This window comes from Hyperolius riggenbachi, chromosome 1 (genome assembly GCF_040937935.1).
Source record: "Hyperolius riggenbachi isolate aHypRig1 chromosome 1, aHypRig1.pri, whole genome shotgun sequence".
Taxonomy (NCBI): domain Eukaryota; kingdom Metazoa; phylum Chordata; class Amphibia; order Anura; family Hyperoliidae; genus Hyperolius; species Hyperolius riggenbachi.
In genome coordinates this window covers 306,456,023-306,479,176 of record NC_090646.1, presented here as the reverse complement: position 1 = coordinate 306,479,176, position 23,154 = coordinate 306,456,023, and the positions used below count along the sequence as shown (strand labels likewise).

General features: G+C 45.6%; 1 protein-coding gene across 1 annotated transcript in view; it reads left to right on the top strand.

Moving 5' to 3' along the window:
* Positions 1–23,154, top strand: part of KDM4B (lysine demethylase 4B) — a 731,006-nt gene that overhangs the window by 233,897 nt on the left and 473,955 nt on the right. Inside the window, exon 9 of the mRNA XM_068233805.1 lies at positions 12,495–12,634. Within this exon, the coding sequence (XP_068089906.1) occupies positions 12,495–12,634 (140 nt within the window). The remainder of the gene's footprint in view (positions 1–12,494; positions 12,635–23,154) is intronic.

Sequence of the window (23,154 nt, the reverse complement as noted above, 5' to 3'; positions counted from 1 at the left end):
CCAGCACAGTCTTTACTGCGCATGTCCCCTTGTTCTTAGGAGAACATTGTTTTCTGTTAACTGGCCATTGTTTACCTTTAGGAAATATGAAAACATTTGATGTTTATCCCGCTGCAGCCTGGATGTCGGTTCATCTTGCGCTGATACCGCGCTCCGGCCTTGTGGAAAACACAGCACAATGTTCTACATCGTGCTTCTAGATATGCCTCTATTTCTCTCTACGAGAAATCCTCCATAAAGAGAAACTCTGCAGAGCAAGTCCTTTTACTAAGTTACTTTTATCAAAAGTAACTGCGGGCTCTGAATTTAAGCATATCATACTTACATTCCCACAATGTATACTGAGGGAAGAGGACCTAATACCATGGGCATAACTCGCTACTTATACTGTGGGGGGCTACCTAATACTGTGGGAATGTCTGCTATCTATACTGAGTTTGGGGGGAGCATCTATTGTAAAAGAATCTTGGTCAGGGTAGTGTACAGGGACGTCGTTAGGATTTTTAAGGGAGAGGGAAAATGTAATAGGCATGCGGTGAAAACTATTATAATAAAATATACTGTTTAACCACGCCTACTTTAAGACCTCACTCTCTACATAATATAATTATTAATTAACCTCCCCCAATAACCTTCTTTCTCTAATTTTTACCATTAAAAATACTTTAACTATTTTCTAATTTCAAAGTGAAAAGTACACACTGTAGTAAAAATCCACTTTTGTTTCAGAATCCAATATCATCGCCCTAAATTGTGACAGGAACATAATAAGTTTTGTGATACCCAGGAGAAATAGCCAAACAAAATTAGTGTTCTTTTTTCTATAGTAGCACTTTTTATTTTTAAACTGAAATTGGTAAAAACTGAGAAATAACACATTTTTTTCCTGCAATCCTTCTTCAGGGTAAAGGTGAGACGTTGACCTATCAGGCACAGGAACTGACAGCGCCTCCCCTATAAAACAATGACATAGTCCACCCTCAGTGCTGTTTGTTCCTGTGTCCAGGCAGGTCGACATCTCCCCTTTGGGTGAAGCCTGTGTGCTGGGCTGCAGGTGGATCCTTCTGGGTGGCTGAGACTGCGGTAACGAGGCATTCTGGCTGTGCGCCCCAGGCTGGATCTTTGCTGGGGTCTGCCTACTTTTCTCTCCCGCTGCCAGGGAGAGCAGATTCAGACGCTAGAGAAATAGAATGTGAGTCTGCTTCTAGGTTTAAGTTCCGTATTGAGGATACGGAGGTATTGATTGCTGCCATTAATGACTCTTTAGAGTAGAGTAAGGATGTGGTGGCTAGTTTGTCTATTCATGGTCAATTATACAAAGGTATGCAAGAAAAGGAGGGACCTGTTTTTCCTGTTCATAAAGCTATCAAACAAGCTATTATAAAAGGATGGAGTGAGCCAGAAAAAAGATTGCTGTTGTCCAAAGCTATTAAAAGACGGTTTCCTTTTACTACAGAAGATTAAGCCTTGTGGGATAAATGTCCTAAATTGGATGCCCTGTTTTCCCAGGTTACTAAACAAGGAGACTTGGTGTTCGAGGATCTTGGGTATCTAAAGGATCCACTTGATAAAAAGGGGGATGCTTACTAGTCTTTCCAGGCTAGTGCGGCTATGTGTAGGCCGGCCGTTGCCTCTACATGTGTGGCTAGAACTTTAAAGCTGTGGATTAATCAGCTCAAAGCTAATATACTGACTGGTGCACATGTTGATCATGTTAAATTCTATTGCTATTCTCACTAAAACTGCTGCATATTTAGCTGATGCCTCTACTGAGGCAATTGGATTTACAGCCAGGTCCACTGCTCTAATTAATGTTTTTCGTAGAGCTTTGTGGCTTAAAACATGGGATGGTAACATCTCATCCAAAAATAGGCTGTGTGGTGTACCTTTCTCAGGAGATTTGTTGTTCGGTCCAGAGGTAGATTCAGCTTTGGAAAGAACATCGAACAAAAATAAGTATTTTCCTAAGAAGCAGAAAGCTGTTCAAAGTAAGAAGTTTTTTCGTAAGCCAAGGGGTGATCAAAAAGATGCCTCTAAAGATCAGAGAAAAGGCAGGAGATGGACTTTTGACAAGTCCGGGAAAGGGGGCTTTAACCCTCCTGGCGGTATAAAAAAATACGCCAGGAGGCAGCGCGGCAGTTTTTTTTAAATTTTTTTCTATATCATGTAGCGAGCCCAGGGCTTGCTACATGATAGCCGCTGCTCAGCGGCATCCCCCCGCCCTCTTCGATCGCCTTCGGCGATCTCCGATCAGGAAATCCCGTTCAAAGAACGGGATTTCCTGGAGGGCTTCCCCCGTCGCCATGGCGACGGGCGGGATGACGTCACCGACGTCACTGACGTCGGGTCGTCATTGGGATTCCCGGGCCACCCCTCGGCGCTGCCTGGCACTGATTGGCCAGGCAGCGCACGGGGTCTGGGGGGGGGGGGCGCGCGCCGCACCGTATAGCGGCGATCGGGCGCGCGGCGGCGGCGATCGGGGTGCTGGCGCAGCTAGCAAAGTGCTAGCTGCGTCCAGCAAAAAAAAAATTAAACAAATCGGCCCAGCAGGGCCTGAGCGGCACCCTCCGGCGGCTTACCCCGAACTACGTTCGGGGTTACCGCCAAGAAGGTTAAGTCTAAAGCTCGGGAGACCCATTCTAAATCTCAATGATTTGTATCAGGCAGTGGGGGGAGGGGGGCTAAGATACCTCTCTCGGGTGGGCAAAAGTGGCAAAAAGCCTGTTTATTCCCCAGACAATAAAGTTTGGTTACTAAATAGAATTTGCCCTCTCTCCACCGTCAAGATTTGTGATCTCAAAGCCCCCAAGAGATCCCACTCTGGTTCCAGAAATCTTTAACATATTGCAAAACATGCTAAAACAGAATGTAATTCATCCTGTGCCAGTAAAGCAACAACAGCAGGGCTTCTATTCGACTATTTTTGTCGTTAAAAAAAAGCCATCGGGCAAGTTCCGCCTGATTCTAAACTTAAAAAGCCTAAACCAGTTTATGAAAAAGAAAAAGTTTCGGATGGAATCCATCTTTTCAGTAAGAGAACTACTGTTTCCAGGGGCCTTTATGGCATCTCTGGATCTAAGAAATGCTTATTGGCATGTGCCGATTTACCCAAAATCGCAAAAGTTCCTAAGATTTGCAGTAAAGGTAAATGGGATGGTAAAACACTACCAGTTTGTTTGCCTCCCGTTTAGAATCACTTCTGCCCCAAGAGTGTTCACAAAGATTCTGGGAGAAGCATTGATTCCGTTGAGAGCGGTCGATTTTAAGCATTCCGTATTTAGACGACTTGCTAATTCTCAGACGTTCAGCAGAACAGCTGAAAGATCATTTAAATCTGGTATGAGAACATCTCCTGTTCCTAGGATGGATCATCAACCTGGAGAAATCCTCTCTGATTCCGAGTCAAAGAACTCCTTTTCTCGGCATGTTAGTGGATTCAGTAAATTAGATGATTTTCCTTCCTCCAGAAAAAATTCTGAAGATAAGTTTGGCAGTGAAATCACAACAGAGGGAAGACCAAGTCTCCCTAAGGGTCATTTTGTCAGTGCTGGGATTAATGTCATCCACAATGGTGGCAGTACCCTGGGCGCTGGGGCACATCAGAAAGTTGAAGAGGTTCTTTCTAGAAAATTGGGACGGTCGTCCACAAACATTAAATTTCAAAGTCACAATCCCTCAAATTGTTGTGTTGTCTCTGCAGTGGTAGTTGGAGGAATCCAACCTTGTGAAGTGCATGCCTTGGAAGGAGCCAGTAGACAAGGTGATAACTCCGGATGCAAGCGCTTGTGGCTGGGAAGCTCATATAGCTCACCGAGCCTTTCAAGGGAAGTGGACAAAACTGGAGACTCAAAGGTTATCCAAGTAAAGCTGGCCTTAGTTCAGGCGCAGTCAATACTGGCACAATCCAATTTTCTGATCCAGTCGGACAACATTATGGCAGTGGCGTTTGTCAACAAACAGGGAGGCACGAGATCCCTGTTGTTGCAGGAAAAAGCGGAGCAGATCTTGTCTTGGGCAGAAAAGAATGTGTTATCCTCGAGAGCTGTTCATCTCAAGGGAACACTCAATATAGAGGCAGACAAACTGAGCAGAAGCAGGATTCTGTCATCAGAGTGGTCTCTAAACAGAAAGGTGTTTGCGGACATCACAAAAAGATGGGGAACATCGTCAATCGATCTGTTCGCAACAGAAGACAATGCCCAGATTCAGAGTTTTTTCTCTCTCAATCCACGAGAGCAGAGTCTGGGGGTGAATGCATTTATTCAAGAGTGGAACTTTCCGCTTCTGTATGCATTTCCTCCTCTTAATTTGATTCTGGCAGTCATCAACAAATGGAGAGATTGTCAAAGTCGGATGTTTTTGATTGCACCTTGGTGACCAAGAAGGAGTTGGTTTTCAGTTCTCAGGAGGTTAGCATCGGAAGACCCTTGGAGACTTTCTCGCAGACCAGATTTGCTGCTGCAAGGGAATCTGTGGCATCCACATCCAGACAGATTGAATCTGTCAGTCTGGATCCTGAATTGGCCTTACTCAAAAAATTGAGAGTATCTGACAAGGTGGCCTCTACAATGATTGGTAGCCGTAAAGAAGTTACTAAGAAGCTTTACTTGAAATACTGGAAAATGTTCCATCTTTGGTTGTCCAGCTCGAAGTTTGATAGCCTGTCAGTTCCAGCAGTCCTGGATTTTCTTCAGGACAGTTGGAATAAAAGTATTTCTGCACGCTCAAAGTGCAGATTGCTGCTTTATCCACCTTTTCAGGTATCCCCTTGTCTTCCTTTCCATTGGTAGTGAGATTTCTGAAAGCTCTTTCTAGAAGACTGCCAGTTTATAAACCATATGTTTCTCCTTGGGATTTATCGGTGGTTTTAAAGGGACTGTCCAAGGGTCCCTTTGAGCCTCTGAAGGACAGTTCTTTTAAGTATCTTACATTAAAGACAGTATTTTTAGTAGCTATCACTACAGCCAGAAGGGTCTGTGAGCTACAAGCCTTGTCTATGAAGAGTCCTTAGTTCCAGGATTTTCAGGATAGGTTAGTGTTACAGACGGATCCAAAGTTTTGTCCAAAAGTTATGTCCAGGTTTCATAGATCGCAAGATATTATTTTGCCTACCTTTTTGTGTGAATCCAAGTTGTGAAAAAGAGAGTGTTTTTCACTCAGATGTGTTCTGGAATATTTGAGCAGAACTTCAGATGTCAGGAAGACAGATTCCTTATTTTATTTCAGGGAAAACAGTAGGTCAGAGAGCTTCTAAATCTTCTATTCCTAATTGCGTTAAGTTAGCTATTGTAGAAGCTTACAGAGTTATGGGAAGTGAGGCTTCTGCCTCATTTAAAGCTCATTCTACTACAGCTATGGCAGCTTCTTGGGCTAATAATGCAGGGGATTCACCTGAGCAAATGTAAAGCAGCAACGTGGTCAAGCTTTTCTACGTTCATCCGTCATTACCGAATTGATGCGATGTCTGCACACGACCAAGCGTTTGGTAGAAAGGTTCTCCAAGCAGTGGTCCCACCCTGACGTTGTATTACTTGTTAATTGTCTCACCTTTGCCCTGAAGGATTGTAGGAAAAAAACAATGTTATTACCTGCTAACATTGTTTTGAACAATCTTTCAGGGCAACAATCCCACCCGGGTGTTAATTGTCTGTGTCTGATATTTGCACGGTTTTGGGTTAGTGGACTGTTCACTTGTCGGTACTTGGCTAAACGCACTAAGGGTGGACTAACTATGTTATTGTTTTATAGGGGAAGTGCTGTCTGTTCCTGTGCCTGATAGGTCGACGTCTCACCTTTGCCCTGAAGGATTGTTCAAAATAATGTTAGCAGGTACTAACGTTTTCTATTTTTTTCCTCTGTTTCCCCTTTAAAATGTGTAGAAACCAAGATTTTCCTAGGAAAAAATACATCCCAATGAAAGCTTGGTTTTTCTTGAAAAAAAAAAAAAGTCATTTAGGTGTCAAAATAAGGGATAAAGTTATTGTTGATTTATAAGGACATATCTAAAACATTAAAACTGCTCTGGTCCATCAGGGGAAACGAGGTCTGGATGTGAAGTGGTTAAACAGTATCTCACTACTCCATATTGCTATGTCTTGTGCTGTCTCTGTTATGGCAGCTTGCTTTCTCTAAATTCTGAAAATTACAATTTCCTACATAGCTCATGATTTTAACTAACATTTTTCCTTTTCTTTGACAAAATTATATTTATTTCACAAAACTTCTCATAAATTACTTATTTATCACCAATTTGATAAAAATAACCTTTCAGCACATTTACGAGCAAAATAATCACTCAAAGTAAGTTGTTCCTGATTAACTTCATATCAATATTACTTTTCCGATTCCGCTTTTTAATCGGTTTTTACATCCGATTCCGATTTTTAATCTTTACTGCATGCTACATTTTTTTATCCGTTTTTCTGTTGAATGTATTCAGGGAGAATCGGAATTGAAAACCGGAATCGGAAACTAAATTGGATTCGGAGTCGCAAAACGGATTTGCAGTGTGCAGGGAGCCTTAAGGTTACTCCTTCCCTTGCTGGGTCAGTCTGAATGGTGTGATGCTCCTCTGTCTTTAACTCTGCCACTCGCAAGCCAGAAGTTCTTGTCACTGGGTGAAGGAAGAAGGAAAGAGGCCCTGACCACTACGCATGTAGCAGGAGTTGAGCAGGAATGGGAGAGAGGAGTGCTCTCCATGCAGCTTTCAGCCTGGCACACTGGCAGTGAAGATTAGGCATTCCTGCTTATCCTTCCATCCACTACCACCAGGGAGATGTTACCTGCTATCTGCTTGACACACACTACCTTCACTACCTGTCACACAGCCACCACCCCACTATGTGTTACTACCCAGCCACCACCAACTTGCCACTACCTGCACTACCTATCACTCAGCTGCCACCCACTACCTGTCACTACCCTTCACAATGTGCCACCTATCCCACAACTCACTTTATGTCCAAATATTTACCACTAGCTGTCACCTACTATTTGCCACTACTTATCAGCTAGAATCTAGCACTAGCTGACACCATGGGTCTGTCATGGTTTGTTACCCAATGTGTCACTATATCTCACCCACTGGGTGCAATTCACTTTTTCAGCCGAGTTTTCTACTAGGTGATATTTTTACAACTTGTAAATAAAATGCCCTTTAAACCACCAGCATGTAAACAAATACTCAAAATATGTTTGACAGTATTTTTTTCACCTAAGTATTGGTACTTTTTCCATTGCAAAGTACTTAAAAGTTATTTTAAATCAAAGATGAAAAATTATCTCCTAGGAGAAAAAAGTGAATTGCATATGGGCCACTGTCTGTTACTACTGGTCATTCACGATCTGATGCTACTCGGCACCTACTATCTGCCACTACTTGTCGCCCCCTGTCTGCGATATCACATTACTCACTATCTGCCACTAGCCATGTGCCACTACGTTCCTACCACTGTCTGACATTACCCATCACCTGCGACCTGCTGCTAGTTTTCACCCTGTCTGCCACTACCAGTCACCCATTAGGCTCATTAGGTACAGTCACCAGAGATGTTGTGAATGTTTTGGGATCCTATTCATCTGGCCATACAGATGTGTAATATAGTACAGTACTAGCCTGTACCTTCACATAGCTCAGTGTTAGGTATGGGGTGGGAAGGGTTTATGTGAGAATGGGTTCAGAGTAAGTGTATAGTACATTTCTGGTAAAACAGAACCAATACCTTTACTGGCGCCGGTGCACATATTCTAATTTTATGTCCAGATTAGACCATTTTGATTAGATCCATTACCGCCACATGCTTGATTGATAAACTTATGATTTTAGGCATTGTATTGATAAAGGGAATTGGACATTCTTAACCTATTTTGGTTCCTGGACGTAGAAACTACGTCCAGGAACCATGCGCGGTCCCGCGGCCGATCGCGCGCGTGCACGCGCGCTCCCGGCCCGCGGTTTGTTAGCCAGGCAATCAGTGAATCGGGCTATGGTGCCCGATCACGGATTCCTCTCCCCCGCTGAAAAAGCGACAGCTTCTCTCGGAAGCTGCGCCTTTTCTGGCTGTTACCTCCCCCATGCGTCGCTCTAAGCGTGTGTTACGCTTAGGGTGACGTCATGTAAACAAACTCCTGGCTGCCATCTTGTGGCCAAAAAGTAATACTACAACTAAAAGTAAAAAAAAAATCAAAATCAACACACATTTACATTATAAACCAATTGTTTACCTCCCACCCTCCCAAAACTACCCACATAATATGTTTAATATAAAAAACAAAAACAAAAAACATTACAATAAAAAAAAAAAAACATGTAACTATTTACCTAAGGGTCTAAACTTTTTAAATATCAATGTAAAGATGAAATATTTCTATATTTTTTTTATTTTAAACTTGTAATTTATTTCCAAATAAAATATTGTCGCCATACATTGTGATAGGGACATAATTTTAACGGTGTAATAACCGGGACATATGGGCAAATACAATACGTGAGTTTTAATTATGGAGACATGTATTATTTTAAAACTATAATGGCTGAAAACTGAGAAATAATGAATTTTTTCCTTTTTTTTCTTATTCTTCCTGTTAAAATGCATTTACAGTAAAGTGGCTCTTAGCAAAATGTACCCCCCAAAGAAAGCCTAATTGGTGGCGGAAAAAAACAAGACATAGATCAGTTCATTGTGATAAGTAGTAATAAAGTTATAGGCTAATGAATGGGAGGTGACCATTTCTCAAGTGAAAACGACGGAACGCGAATGGGTTAAAAATACCCATTGAATAGGGGCATGGCATTCATTTTCCCATGAAGGTATTTCTCCTGTTGTCTTCAGCTGATAAATAGCTGCCTAGATGTGTGTGCATACTGACGTATAGGGATGGTCAGTGAGATGCAAATAATTATGAGTTTGAAAACAAAGTAGATAAGTCGGCACTTGCTGTGGTTTTTCATTTATTCCAAAGGTGGTGACACATCATAACATTGCAGTGTATCAAAATGGAACATACCATGTAAAGAGGCCGTGCGGTGGTGGTGGGTGCTGGGCCGGAGGAGCCTTACGGCCGTTTCACGCTGGGTACGCGCTTCTACGGAGGCTGTGAGCTGTGTGCTGTTTGGCCGGGCTGAAATAAGCCATCTTGCGGCAGGCGGCGGACTTCCGCCGTCTAGAACCGCCCATTGTGTTCCTTTCTTGCCAATCACGTACTGGAGTGCATCTGCGCTCCAGCTAGGAGAACACGTGACATCAAATAGATACGGAGGCTCTTGCAGACCACACTATATTAGGTGGCTGCTTGTGCTATTGCACTGAATGGCATCCTAATCTTGTATTGGCGCCATCTTGTGGCGAAAGGCCTAACTGCACCACACAGTGAAATGCAGTGTTGTGGCAATAGGTTCAACTGTGCAGATTCATATAAAAATAGCAAACGTGTTCTATTCAAATTGGAATTAACTAAATAGGTGCTCTGGGCCAGGATAATACATTGGCCTAGGATTGAACGTGTGACTCTAATAGTGTCATGTGATAGTAATTAAAAATGCACATAAAAATGGGCATGACGAGAGGGAGGTACAGAGTGGATGGAGTATATTAAACCCACTATTCTGGACAATGTAAATATATTGGACTATCCAAAAGGGGAAGGGAGAAAAAGGGGGGAGGGGAGAGGGGAAAAAAAGGGGGGAAGAAGGGGGGAAAAATAAAAAATGGGAGAGGACCGGGAAGGACAAGGACAAAAGGGAGGGGAAGGGGAGTGAGGGGTTATCAGGAATACTGGAGGAATCTACCCAGCACTCCACCTAAAACATCGAAATCTTAGCAAACATTTTATGGGTCTAAGAAACAGGAAACGTCTGTATAATCATTAAGGCCTAAAGGGCCCATAGCATCAGTTCTTAAAATAAGAAGCACTTCCTCTTTTTTGAGTTTTTTCTCTCGGTCTCCCCCTCTTCTTAATGGGGGGACGTGAATAATCCCAGCAAAGGACATAACAGTGGAATTACCACCATGGGCTTCCTTAATGTGCTCAATTAGCCTTGGTGAGCCATGACCTGACTTAATGGAGTTAAAATGCTCTCTGAACCGTCTGTTAATCGATCTTGTTGTTTCTCCCAGATAGAACCTACCACACGGGCACCATATCGCGTACACGGCGTATTCTGTCTGGCACGTAAAAAACTCACTGACTTTGCGTCGGACTGGTCCCAACTGGTAAATATTCCCGACGTTCATTTGGTTACACGATATACAACGACCGCACCTATGGTTCCCGTGTGGTTTAAGTTTTTCCAACCAAGTAGTTCTATGTGGGGTTCAAAATTCACTCCTGCTTACTCGTGAGGCTATTGTGGGGGCACGTCTAAATGAAAATAGGGGTCCTTCTACTACCAAGGGCTTCAAAATCGGGTCTCTCAGAAGTATGTCCCAATTCTTGATCATAGTCCTTTTAATCTGATCCGCCATTGCTGTGAAATCAAATGACATTGGTACTTTTTTAGCCGTTATGGAGGTCCTCTATCTTACATTTCCTAATAGTGTTTTCCTCTCCTGAGAGTTTGCTCTCTTGAAAGCTTGCTGTATGGATTCAGTTTCGTAGCACCTAGCTAGCAATCTACGGTTCAGAGAGCATTTTAACTCTATTAAGTCAGGTCATGGCTCACCAAGGCTAATTGAGCACATTAAGGAAGCCCATGGTGGTAATCCCACTGTTATGTCCTTTGCTGGGATTATTCACGTCCCCACATTAAGAAGAGGGGGAGACCGAGAGAAAAAACTCGAGAGGAAGTGCTTCTTATTTTAAGAACTGATGCTATGGGCCCTTTAGGCCTTAATGATTATACAGACTTTTCCTGTTTCTTAGAGCTATAAAATGTTTGCTAAGATTTCGATGTTTTAGGTGGAGTGCTGGGTGGATTCCTCCAGTATTCCTGATAACCCCTCACTCCCCTTCCCCTCCCTTTTGTCCTTGTCCTTCCCGGTCCTCTCCCATTTTTTATTTTTCCCCCCTTCTTCCCCCCTTTTTTTCCCCTCTCCCCTCCCCCCTTTTTCTCCCTTCCCCTTTTGGATAGTCCAATATATTTACATTGTCCAGAATAGTGGGTTTAATATACTCCATCCACTCTGTACCTCCCTCTCGTCATGCCCATTTTTATGTGCATTTTTAATTACTATCACATGACACTATTAGAGTCACACGTTCAATCCTAGGCCAATGTATTATCCTGGCCCAGAGCACCTATTTAATTAATTTCAATTTGAATAGAACACGTTTGCTATTTTTATATGAATCTGCACAGTTGAACCTATTGCCACAACACTGCATTTCACTATGTGGTGCAGTTAGGCCTTTCGCCACAAGATGGCGCCAATACAAGATTAGGATGCCGTTCAGTGCAATAGCACAAGCAGCCACCTAATATAGTGTGGTCTGCAAGATCCTCCATATCTATTTGATGTCACGTGTTCTCCTAGCTGGAGCTGGAGCGCAGATGCAGATGCGCTCCAGTACGTGATTGGCAAGAAAGGAACACAATGGGCGGTTCTAGACGGCGGAAGTCCGCCGCCTGCCGCAAGATGGCTTATTTCAGCCCGGCCAAACCGCACACAGCTCACAGCCTCCGTAGAAGCGCGTACCCAGCGCAAAACGGCTGTAAGGCTCCTCCGGCCCAGCACCCACCACCACCGCACGGCCTCTTTACATGGTATGTTCCATTTTGATACACTGCAATGCTATGATGTGTCACCACCTTTGGAATAAATGAAAAACCACAGCAAGTGCCGACTTATCTACTTTGTTTTCAAACTACGCAATTCCTGTACACAATCAAGCCTGAGCACGCTGTCCACACCAAAGGGTAAGAAGGCTGTGCTTCCTGCCACCACCCTCCTGCATGCAGAGAGAGTTGTAGTGCCGACTCTTTTCTCTTTCTTTCTGTCTACAATTATCCCCAGCAAATAATTATGAGTTGATGTAGGACTGTGCATTTATGCAGCTTAATAATGGTCCAGTTAAAATACACATAGTTGAAATTTGATTGGTCTATTTTCACATCTGGATGAACCCATTGACTGGCAGTCAACTTTGACTCATACTTTCACTCCCTCACACCTCTCTCTCTCTCTCTCTCTCTCTCTTTCTCGGTTTCTATTAGAAGTGCTGTGGAATGCTTATATTTTGTATGCACATGAAAAAAGAAAGCTATCAGACTGAAACTGTTTACCATTTATCTTTGCAATGTATAGAGCCAAGCCGAACATTTTGGTTTTTCCTCAGCAAAACAGGAATTTCCCTATAAATCTTCATGGATAGGTTCACATCTACACATGTATAGTAGTCTATTTTTTATGTGAAAATTTAAATCCCTAAGGTGATGCTTATAATAAACAATAATCGATACAATTGTGTTCACATTTTGCCTTATTTAAGTTTAGTATTAGTTGGACTTTAATCTGAGAGTCTCTGCATACAAGATCAATTATGATCTTCTTTCCTAGGTCATATCGGAAGCGTTCGCAGCCCCGCAGGCAGAAGGTGCAAGATCATCAGTTATTAAGGGAAGTTCTTGGCCCTGATGCTATTCCAGGAGAGCGAATAGATGAAAACAAATGTGAGGAGGAAAACAAATGTACTGAAGGTATGTCTATGGAAATGATTTAGAAAAAATAAGACTTATTTTTTTAGAATATGACATGCAATATGCACTGTGTACTCCCAAATATATACTTTGCCCTATTTTTCATTATTTATAGCGCATTTTTCACACCATAAGAAGCACAAGGTTTAGAGGATGAAAACCAGGAAAAAAGTATTGTAAATCTGTTGCATCCATGGTGCAGGGGCATCTTCTGGAACAAAGGTAGCTGCAAGGTCTCCCCTTCAAGTTGTCTGTCCGACACCCCATTGCAGTCTCTGCAGCCCCTGCAGAGTATAACGATAGTGGATCGCTTCTTCCTTTCCATGTCCTTTAATTTGCATTGACGATGTCACCCTCTCGACCTCACCTTGACACACACACATGCCACCAGGGTTATGGAAAGGGATGCTACTGATGGTTAAGGGGCTGCTTGAATTGCAATGGTGTTGTGGATAGACAGCTTGGTGGGGTAACCTGGCATTAGCCCAAATAGTGTATTATTTGGTCCATGAGAGGCAGACTTTTTTCCGCCTTTTGAGCAAAACCAATTGTGTGTGTATGTATGTGTACTTATTATTATTATTGGAGAAGTGATGAACACCGCTACATCCCACACAACAGACCGTGCAGGACCAGGTCAGCAAGGCCTGCAGATAATATGGATGCAAAGAAGGTCCGCGCTGATCCCTTAAAGAGGATCTGTAACATGAAAAGATCCCCTGGGGGGTACTAACCTCAGGTGGGGGAAGCCTCCGGATCCTAATGAGGCTTCCCACGCCGTCCTCCATCCGTCAGGGGTCTCGCTGCAGCCCTCCGTGGAGTCCGTGCAGCGGTGACGTCAATATTTACCTTCCTGGCTCCTGCGCAGGCGCTCTGACGGCTGTCGGCTCCGAACTACACGGAAATACCCGATCGCCGTCGGATCTGCTCTACTGCGCAGGCGCAAATTTCCTGCGCAGTAGAGCGGACCTGAATGAGATCGGGTATTTCCGTGTAGTTCGGAACGGAAAGCCGCCACAGCGCCCCCGCTGGAGCCAGCAAAGGTAAATATTGAACTGACAGTCGGCACAGTCGCCGGCTGTTCGGAGGGCTGCGGCGAGACCCCCGTGGGACAGAGGGCGGCGTGGGAAGCCTCATTAGGATCCGGAGGCTTCCCCCACCCGAGGTGAGTACCCCCCAGGGGATCTTTTTAATGTTACAGAGTCTCTTTAAAGGGAAGGTTCCGGGAGGTGTTTAAAAAAATAAAAATACTAATCCACTTACCTGGGGCTTCCTCCAGGTCGTGGCAGGTAGGACGTGCCCTCAACGCCGCTCCGGAGGCTCCTGGTCTTCTCCGGTGGTTCAACTGACCTGGCCAGGCCGGCTTCCAGGTCGGGCTCTTGTGCGCTCCAACGTGCATCTCACGCGCGCAGGCGCAGTAGTTATGTGCCTGCACAGTACAGTCCGCAGGATGTCAGCGCAGCCGCGTGAGATGCACGTTGAAGCGCAAGGAGAAGCCCGACCAGGAAGCCGGCCTGGCCAGGTCGGGTGAGCCACCGGAGAAGACGGGGAGCCTCTGGAGCGGCATCGAGGGCACGTCCTGCCTGCCACGGGCTGGAGGAAGCCTCAGGTAAGTGGATTAGTATTTTTATTTTTTTAAACACCTCCCTGAACCTACCCTTTAAGCTTCTTCTTTATTGACGGACATGTTCAAGATAAAACACCATCACATCTCAAGCTGCCATTTTTCGGACTCTTTCAGTCCTTAATCATAGCTGCATAGCTACTTATTATTGTTATTATTATTTTTGATTTATAAAGCGCCAACATATTCCACAGCACTTTACAAAGTGAGAAACGAAAGTTAGCTCAGTAAAGAGTGGAGCAGTGCCAGTTTGTTGGTAGTCTACAAAGTAGTATATTACAATAGTCCAGAGGAGATATTAGAAGAGAATGGCCTCAATTCACTAAGATCATGCTGGAGATAAGGCTAGAGAAAACTTACCTCCATACAGTGAGAGAGTTATCTTATCTCTTCATTCCTTAAGTTACCTCCTCTGTAGTTATTTTCACACGCAGTTAATTAACAGCCTGTCTTTAACTTTAGAATTCAGGCGTTATTTAAAGGATCGAAGAGTTAACTTAAAGGCAGAAGAGTGAACTTTAGGTTTGCCTGAGGTAAAATGTTTCCTGAATACTTCATGCCTCATCACCATGGTGATAACTCTAGCTGAGCTCGTCAATACCGCCAGGGAGATTTCTTGTTTCTCTGCCCCGCCGGCTGCACTTTTTCCTCATCAGAGGGATTCCCCAGTGATCTGTGCTACCCACAGCATACAGAACTAGCATCCAGCCAGTATCCCCTTCTATGGGGCTGGTCTTGGCCGGTTGGGGACACCCCCTTCTGGGAGGTGGGTATCCCCTTCTATGCGAGCTGTGGGTGGCCTCTCCCTCCTCTTCCCCCATCCCTCCCTCTCTGTCCCCTGTGCCCCCCCCTCACCCCCGATCCTGTGTCTCCCCCCTGTCAGAAGCCCGGCTTTCTCCTGCGCTGGCCGCGATGGACACCCTCCTCCTACATCGCCGAAGTCCCGGTCTGTGTAATTACAGTACGCGGCTTGGTGACGTCACCAAGTGCGTACTGTATTTACAGAGAACACGAGACTTCGCGATGGAGGAGGAAGTGCGCCGCTTCCGCCGCAGGAGAAAGCCCTCAGGTGAGTAGATCAGGGCTTCTGACAGGTCAGGGCTTCTGACAGGGGGGAGACACGGGATTGGGGGGGGGGGGGGGCGGGCACGGGGGATTGGGAGGGTGAGATGGCGGAAAGAGGTGGGAGAGGCCACCCACAGCCCACATAAATGGGGACACCCACCTCCCCCCCACCACAGAAGGGGGTGTCCCCGACCGACCACGACTAGCCCCCATAGAAGGGGATACCTGCCCCCCCCCCGCACACACAGAACGCCCACCTGCATGCACAGTATGGGGATTCCCCCCCTCCCACAGAGGGGATCCCCGCCGGCCACTACCAGCCAGCACAGAAGGGGAGCCCCCCCCCCACAGAAGGGACACCTGGCCACAGTCAGGGGGCATCGGGGGCAATGGGGGGGGGGGGGCAGAGGCACCCACAAACCTGGCTCCCTATACATATGACTCCCTAGACCTGGCTGCACATCTGTGTCCTATACATCTGGCTGCACATCTGTCTCCTATACATCTGGCAAACATCTTGCTCCCTATATACCTGGCAAAACATCTGGCTAACTATTCCTGGCTAATACATCTGACTAACTATACCTGGCTGCACATCTGGCTATACATCTGGGACTTATACTCACCATTGGCATGCTGATCCCTCGTCGCGTACCTCTGATAGCTTCCCCAGTGCCTTCTTCCATGTCCCTTGGTGGATTTTGCTTCATTAGTGTGGCCACACTGCCTCTGAAGACGCTGTAAAGCAAAACGGACGTTAGGCGGGCCGTTACCACCACCACCATGCCCCACAACCTCAACTGACCACAACGGGTATGTGCACATTATTTGACAATATGCAATAATAACTTTTAGCAAATTGGAAGAGCCAGTTGAAATAAAGCTCTTTTTACATGAATGATGCAGTGCCGGATCTTTATATCCTTACTTGCCGAATGAACTTGATGTCTGTTTTTCTCTGGATCCTGAGCACGCTGTTTTGGAACGTGTGACATACCCTGGAATTGTTTTATCCACAAGCTCACAAGAAGTGAATTGTGTGCACGCTGTCATAGTGCCAGTCTCTGTATGCTCCATTGCTATACCAATTTAATAATGGCTTAGTTTAGCATGTATGGTGTTCAAGTAATTTGATTGCAAATGGAAGAAGTGACACTGGGCAGTAGTTGGCAAGTGTGGTTGGATCTAGATGTTTTTTTTTTTAAAGATAATCTGCAGTGAAAGTATTTCTATAAAAAAAAAAAAAATACATAGGTCAGTAGATTAATTTAGTACACATTAAAGGGGCCTGTTATTGCTTTCCTACAGCCTCCCCTTTGTCCACAAATCCTCTATCAAAATTAGCAACTTCCTGGTTAACCACTTGAGGACCTAGGGCTTTCTACCCCTTAAGGACCGGCCACTTTTTTTTCCATTCAGACCACTGCAGCTTTCACGGTTTATTGCTCGCTCATACAACCTACCACCTAAATGAATTTTGGCTCCTTTTCTTGTCACTAATAAAGCTTTCTTTTGGTGCTATTTGATTGCTCCTGCGATTTTTACTTTTTATTATATTCATCAAAAAAGACATGAATTTTGGCAAAAAAATGATTTTTTTAACTTTCTGTGCTGACATTTTTCAAATAAAGTAAAATTTCTGTATACATGCAGTGCGAAAAATGTGGACAAACATGTTTTGGATAAAAAAAACCCCATTCAGTGTATATTTATTGGTTTGGGTAAAAGTTATAGCGTTTACAAACTATGGTGCAAAAAGTGAATTTTCCCATTTTCAAGCATCTATGACTTTTCTGACCCCCTGTCATGTTTCATGAGGGGCTAGAATTCCAGGATAGTATAAATACCCCCCAAATGACCCCATTTTGGAAAGAAGACATCCCAAAGTATTCACTGAGAGGCATAATGAGTTCATAGAAGATATTATTTTTTGTCACAAGTAAGCGGAAAATGACACTTTGTGACCAAAAAAAAAAAAGTTTCCATTTCTTCTAACTTGCGGCAAAAAAAAAATGAAATCTGCCACGGACTCACCATGCCCCTCTCTGAATACCTTGAAGGGTCTACTTTCCAAAATGGGTCATTTGTGGGGTGTGTTTACTGTCCTGACATTTTGGGGGGTGCTAAATTGTAAGCACCCCTGTAAAGCCTAAAGGTGCTCATTGAACTTTGGACCCCTTAGCGCAGTTAGGCTGCAAAAAAGTGCCACACATGTGGTATTGCCATACTCAGGAGAAGTAGTATAATGTGTTTTGGGGTGTATTTTTACACATACCCATGCTGGGTGGGAGAAATATCTCTGTAAATGACAATTTTTTTATTTTTTTTACACACAATTGTCCATTTACAGAGAGATTTCTCCCACTCAGCATGGGTATGTGTAAAAAATACACCCCAAAACATATTATACTACTTCTCCTGAGTACGGCGATACCACATGTGTGGCACTTTTTTGCACCCTAACTGCACTAAAGGGCCCAAAGTCCAATAAGTACCTTTAGGATTTCACAGGTCATTTTGAGAAATTTCGTTTCAAGACTACTCCTCACGGTTTAGGGCCCCTAAAATGCCAGGGCAGTATAGGAACCCCACAAATGACCCCATTTTAGAAAGAAGACACCCCAAGGTATTCCGTTGGAGTATGGTGAGTTCATAGAAGATTTTATTTTTTGTCACAAGTTAGCGGAAAATGACACTTTGTGAAAAAACACAATTAAAATCAATTTCCGCTAACTTGTGACAAAAAATAAAATCTTCTATGAACTCGCTATACTACTAACGGAATACCTTGGGGTGTCTTCTTTCTAAAATGGGGTCATTTGTGGGGTTCCTATACTGCCCTGGCATTTTAGGGGCCCTAAACCGTGAGGAGTTAAATTGTGAGCACCCCTGTAAAGTCTGAAGGTGCTCATTGGACTTTGGGCCCCTTTGCACAGCTAGGCTGCAAAAAAGTGTCACACATGGTATCACCGTACTCAGGAGAAGTAGTATAATGTGTTATGGGGTGTCTTTCCACAGATACCCATGCTGGGTGGGAGAAATACCTCTGTAAATGGACAATTGTGTGTAAAAAAATCAAAAGATTGTCATTTACAACGGTATTTCTCCCACCCAGCATGGGTATGTGTAAAAATACACCCCAAAACACATTCTACTACTTCTCCCGAGTATGGCAATACCACATGTGTGGCACTTTTTTGCACCCTAACTGCACTAAGGGGCCCAAAGTCCAATGAGTACCTTTAGGATTTCACAGGTCATTTTTGTTTCAAGACTACTCCTCACGGTTTAGGGCCCCTATAATGCCAGGGCAGTATAGGAACCCCACTAATGACCCCATTTTAGAAAGAAGACACCCCAAGGTATTCCGTTAGGAGTATGGTGAGTTCATAGAAGTTTTTATTTTTTTGTCACAAGTTAGCGGAAATTGATTTTAATTGTTTTTTTTCCACAAAGTGTCATTTTCCGCTAACTTGTGACAAACAATAAAATCTTCTATGAACTCACCATACTCCGTACGGAATACCTTTGGGTGTCTTCTTTCTAGAATAGGGTCATTTGTGGGGTTCCTATACTGCCCTGGCATTTTAGGGGCCCTAAACCGTGAGGAGTAGTCTTGAAACCAAATGTCGCAAAATGACCTGTGAAATCCTAAAGGTACTCATTGGACTTTGGGCCCCTTAGCGTACTTAGGGTGTAAAAAAGTGCCACACATGTGGTACCGCCGTACTCAGGAGAAGTAGTATAATGCGTTTTGGGGTGTATTTTTACACATACCCATGCTAAGTGGGAGAAATATCTCTGTAAATGACAATTGTTTGATTTTTTTACACACAATTGTCCATTTACATAGAAATTTCTCCCACCCAGCATGGGTATGTGTAAAAATACACCCCAAAACACATTATACTACTTTTCCTGAGTACGGCGGTACCACATGTGTGACACTTTTTTGCAGCCTAGGTGCGCTAAGGGGCCCAACATCCTATTCACAGGTCATTTTGAGGCATTTGTTTTCTAGACTACTCCTCGCGGTTTAGGGCCCCTAAAATGCCAGGGCAGTATAGGAACCCCACAAGTGACCCCATTTTAGAAAGAAGACACCCCAAGGTATTCCGTTAGGTGTATGGCGAGTTCATAGAAGATTTTATTTTTTGTCACAAGTTAGTGAAAAATGACACTTTGTGAAAAAAAAACAATAAAAATCAATTTCCGCTAACTTTTGACAAAAAAATAAAATCTTCTATGAACTCGTCATACACCTAACAGAATACCTTGGGGTGTCTTTTTTTCTAAAATGGGGTCACTTGTGGGGTTCCTATACCGCCCTGGCATTTTACGGGCCCAAAACCGTGAGTAGTCTGGAAACCAAATGTCTCAAAATGACTGTTCAGGGGTATAATCATCTGCAAATTTTGATGACAGGTGGTCTATGAGGGGGCGAATTTTGTGGAACCGGTCATAAGCAGGGTGGCCTTTTAGATGACAGGTTGTATTGGGCCTGATCTGATGGATAGGAGTGCTAGGGGGGTGACAGGAGGTGATTGATGGGTGTCTCAGGGGGTGGTTAGAGGAGAAAATAGATGCAATCAATGCACTGGGGAGGTGATCGAAAGGGGGTCTGAGGGGGATCTGAGGGTTTGGCCGAGTGATCAGGAGCCCACACGGGGCAAATTAGGGCCTGATCTGATGGGTAGGTGTGCTAGGGGGTGACAGGAGGTGATTGATGGGTGTCTCAAGGTGTGATTAGAGGGGGGAATAGATGCAAGCAATGCACTGGTGAGGTGATCAGGGCTGGGGTCTGAGGGCATTCTGAGGGTGTGGGCGGATGATTGAGTGCCCTAGGGGCAGATAGGGGTCTAATCTGATAGGTAGCAGTGACAGGGGGTGATTGATGGGTAATTAGTGGGTGTTTAGGGTAGAGAACAGATGTAAACACTGCACTTGGGAGGTGATCGGACGTCGGATCTGCGGGCGATCTATTGGTGTGGGTGGGTGATCAAATTGCCCGCAAGGGGCAGGTTAGGGGCTGATTGATGGGTGGCAGTGACAGAGGGTGATTGATGAGTGGCAGTGACAGGGGGTGATTGATGGGTGGCAGTGACAGGGGGTGATTGATGGGTGATTGATAGGTGATTGACAGGTAATCCGTGGGTTATTACAGGGGAGAACAGATGTAAATATTGCACTGGCGAATTGATAAGGGGGGGTCTGAGGGCAATCTGAGCGTGTAGGCGGGTGATTGGGTGCCCGCAAGGGGCAGATTAGGGTCTGATCTGATGGGTAACAGTGACAGGTGGTGATAGGGGGTGATTGATGGGTGATTGATGGGTAATTAGTGGGTGTTTAGAGGAGAGAATAGATGGAAACACTGCGCTTGGGTGGTGATCTGATGTCGGATCTGCGGGCGATCTATTGGTGTGGGTGGGTGATCAGTTTGCCCGCAAGGGGCAGGTTAGGGGCTGATTGATGGGTGGCAGTGACAGGGGGTGATTGATGGGTGGCAGTGACAGGGGTTGATTGATGGGTGATTGACAGGTGATCAGTGGGTTATTACAGGGAAGGACAGATGTAAATAATGCCCTGGCGAATTGAAAAGGGGGGGTCTGAGGGCAATCTGAGCGTGTAGGCGGGTGATTGGGTGCCCGCAAAGGGGCAGATTAGGGTCTGATCTGATGGGTAACAGTGACAGGTGGTGATAGGGGGTGATTGATGGGTAATTAGTGGGTGTTTAGAGGAGAGAATAGATGTAAACGCTGCGCTTGGGTGGTGATCTGATGTCGGATCTGCGGGCGATCTATTGGTGTGGGTGGGTGATCAGATTGCCCGCAAGGGGCAGGTTAGAGGCTGATCGTTGGGTGGCAGTGACAGGGGGTGATTGATGGGTGATAGGTGATTGGCGGGTGATTGACAGGTGATCAGTGGGTTATTACAGGGAAGGACAGATGTAATTAATGCACTGGCGAATTGATAAGGGGGGGGGGGGGGTCTGAGGGCAATCTGAGCGTGTGGGCGGGTGATTGGGTGCCCGCAAGGGGCAGATTAGGGTCTGATCTGATAGGTAACAGTGATAGGGGGTGATTGATGGGTAATTAGTGGGTGTTTAGAGAAGATAACAGATGTAAACAATACATTTGGGAGGTAATCTGACGGCGGGTTTGCGGGCGATCTAATGGTGTGGGTGGGTGATCAGATTGCCCGCAAGGGGTAGGTTAGGGGCTGATTGATGGGTGGCAGTGACAGGAGGTAACAGGGGGTGATTGATGGGTGATAGGTGATTGGCAGGTGATTGACAGGTGATCAGTGGGTTATTACAGGGAAGAACAGATGTAATTAATGCACTGGTGAATTGATAAGGGGGGGTCAGAGGGCAATCTGAGCGTGTGGGCGGGTGATTGGGTGCCCGCAAGGGGCAGATTAGGGTCTGATCTGATAGGTAAAAGTGACAGGTGGTGATAGGGGGTGATTGATGGGTAATTAGTGGGTGTTTAGAGGAGAGAATAGATGTAAACAATGGATTTGGGAGGTGATCTAACGTCGGATCTGCGGGCGATCTATTGGTGTGGGGGGTGATCAGATTGCCCGCAAGGGGCAGGTTAGGGGCTGATTGATGGGTGGCAGTGACAGGGGGTGATTGACGGGTGATTGACAGGTGATTGACAGGTGATCAGGGGGGATAGATGCATACAGTACATGGGGGGGGGGTCTGGGGAGAATCTGAGGGGTGGGGGGGGGTGATCAGGAGGGGGCAGGGGGGGGATAAAAAAAAAAAACACGTTGACAGATAGTGACAGGGAGTGATTGATGGGTGATTAGGGGGGTGATTGGGTGCAAACAGGGGTCTGGGGGGTGGGCAGGGGGGGGGGTCTGATGGGTGCTGTGGGCGATCTGGGGCAGGGGGGGGGAAATCAGTGTGCTTGGTGCAGACTAGGGTGGCTGCAGCCTGCCCTGGTGGTCCTTCGGACACTGGGACCACCAGGGCAGGAGACAGCCTGTATAATACACTTTGTAAACATTACAAAGTGTATTATACACTTTGTATGCGGCGATCGTCGGGTTAACATCCCGCCGGCGCTTCCGTATGGCCGGTGGGATGTTGCGGCAGGTGAGCGGCGCCAGGCGGAGGCGGAGGATCGCGTCACGGATGACGCGATCGCTCCGCCCATGCCCCTACAAGGACCGCCGCCATTTGTCTATACGGCGGTCCTTGCGGGGTCCACTTCCCGGCCGCCTCTGTGCATTAGGCGGTCGGGAAGTGGTTAAAGATGGCTGTGACCCCAGAAGAGTTTCCTGGACACGGCATGTCGTTCTGCACGTCCTAGCTAGTGTTGGGTGAACAGTGTTCGCCACTGTTCGGATTCTGCAGAACATCACCCTGTTCGGGTGATGTTCGAGTTCGGCCGAACACCTGATGGTGTTCGGCCAAACTGTTCGGCCATATGGCCGAACTAAGAGCGCATGGCCGAACGTTCCCCGAACGTTCGGCTAGCGCTGTGATTGGCCGAACGGGTCACGTAGTTCGGACCCGAACGCGCTCTGGCCGAACGGGTCACGTGGTTCGGGTAAATAAATACCCGATCCACGTCATTTCTCCGCCATTTGTCTGTAGGTTTAGCTTTGGGTAGGCAGGCAGGGTAGTTCTCTCTCCAGCCAGGCTAGCCAGGGTCCCCCCAGTCATTGTGTCGCTGCTGGGAACAGTAGTACACCGCTCACCCACACTATATAGCATTGTGTTTACTGCCACTCTGTGTCTCTGCTGGGAACAGTAGTACACCGCTCACCCTGTATAGCATTGTGCTCTGTGTCGCTGGTGGGAATAGTAGTACACCGC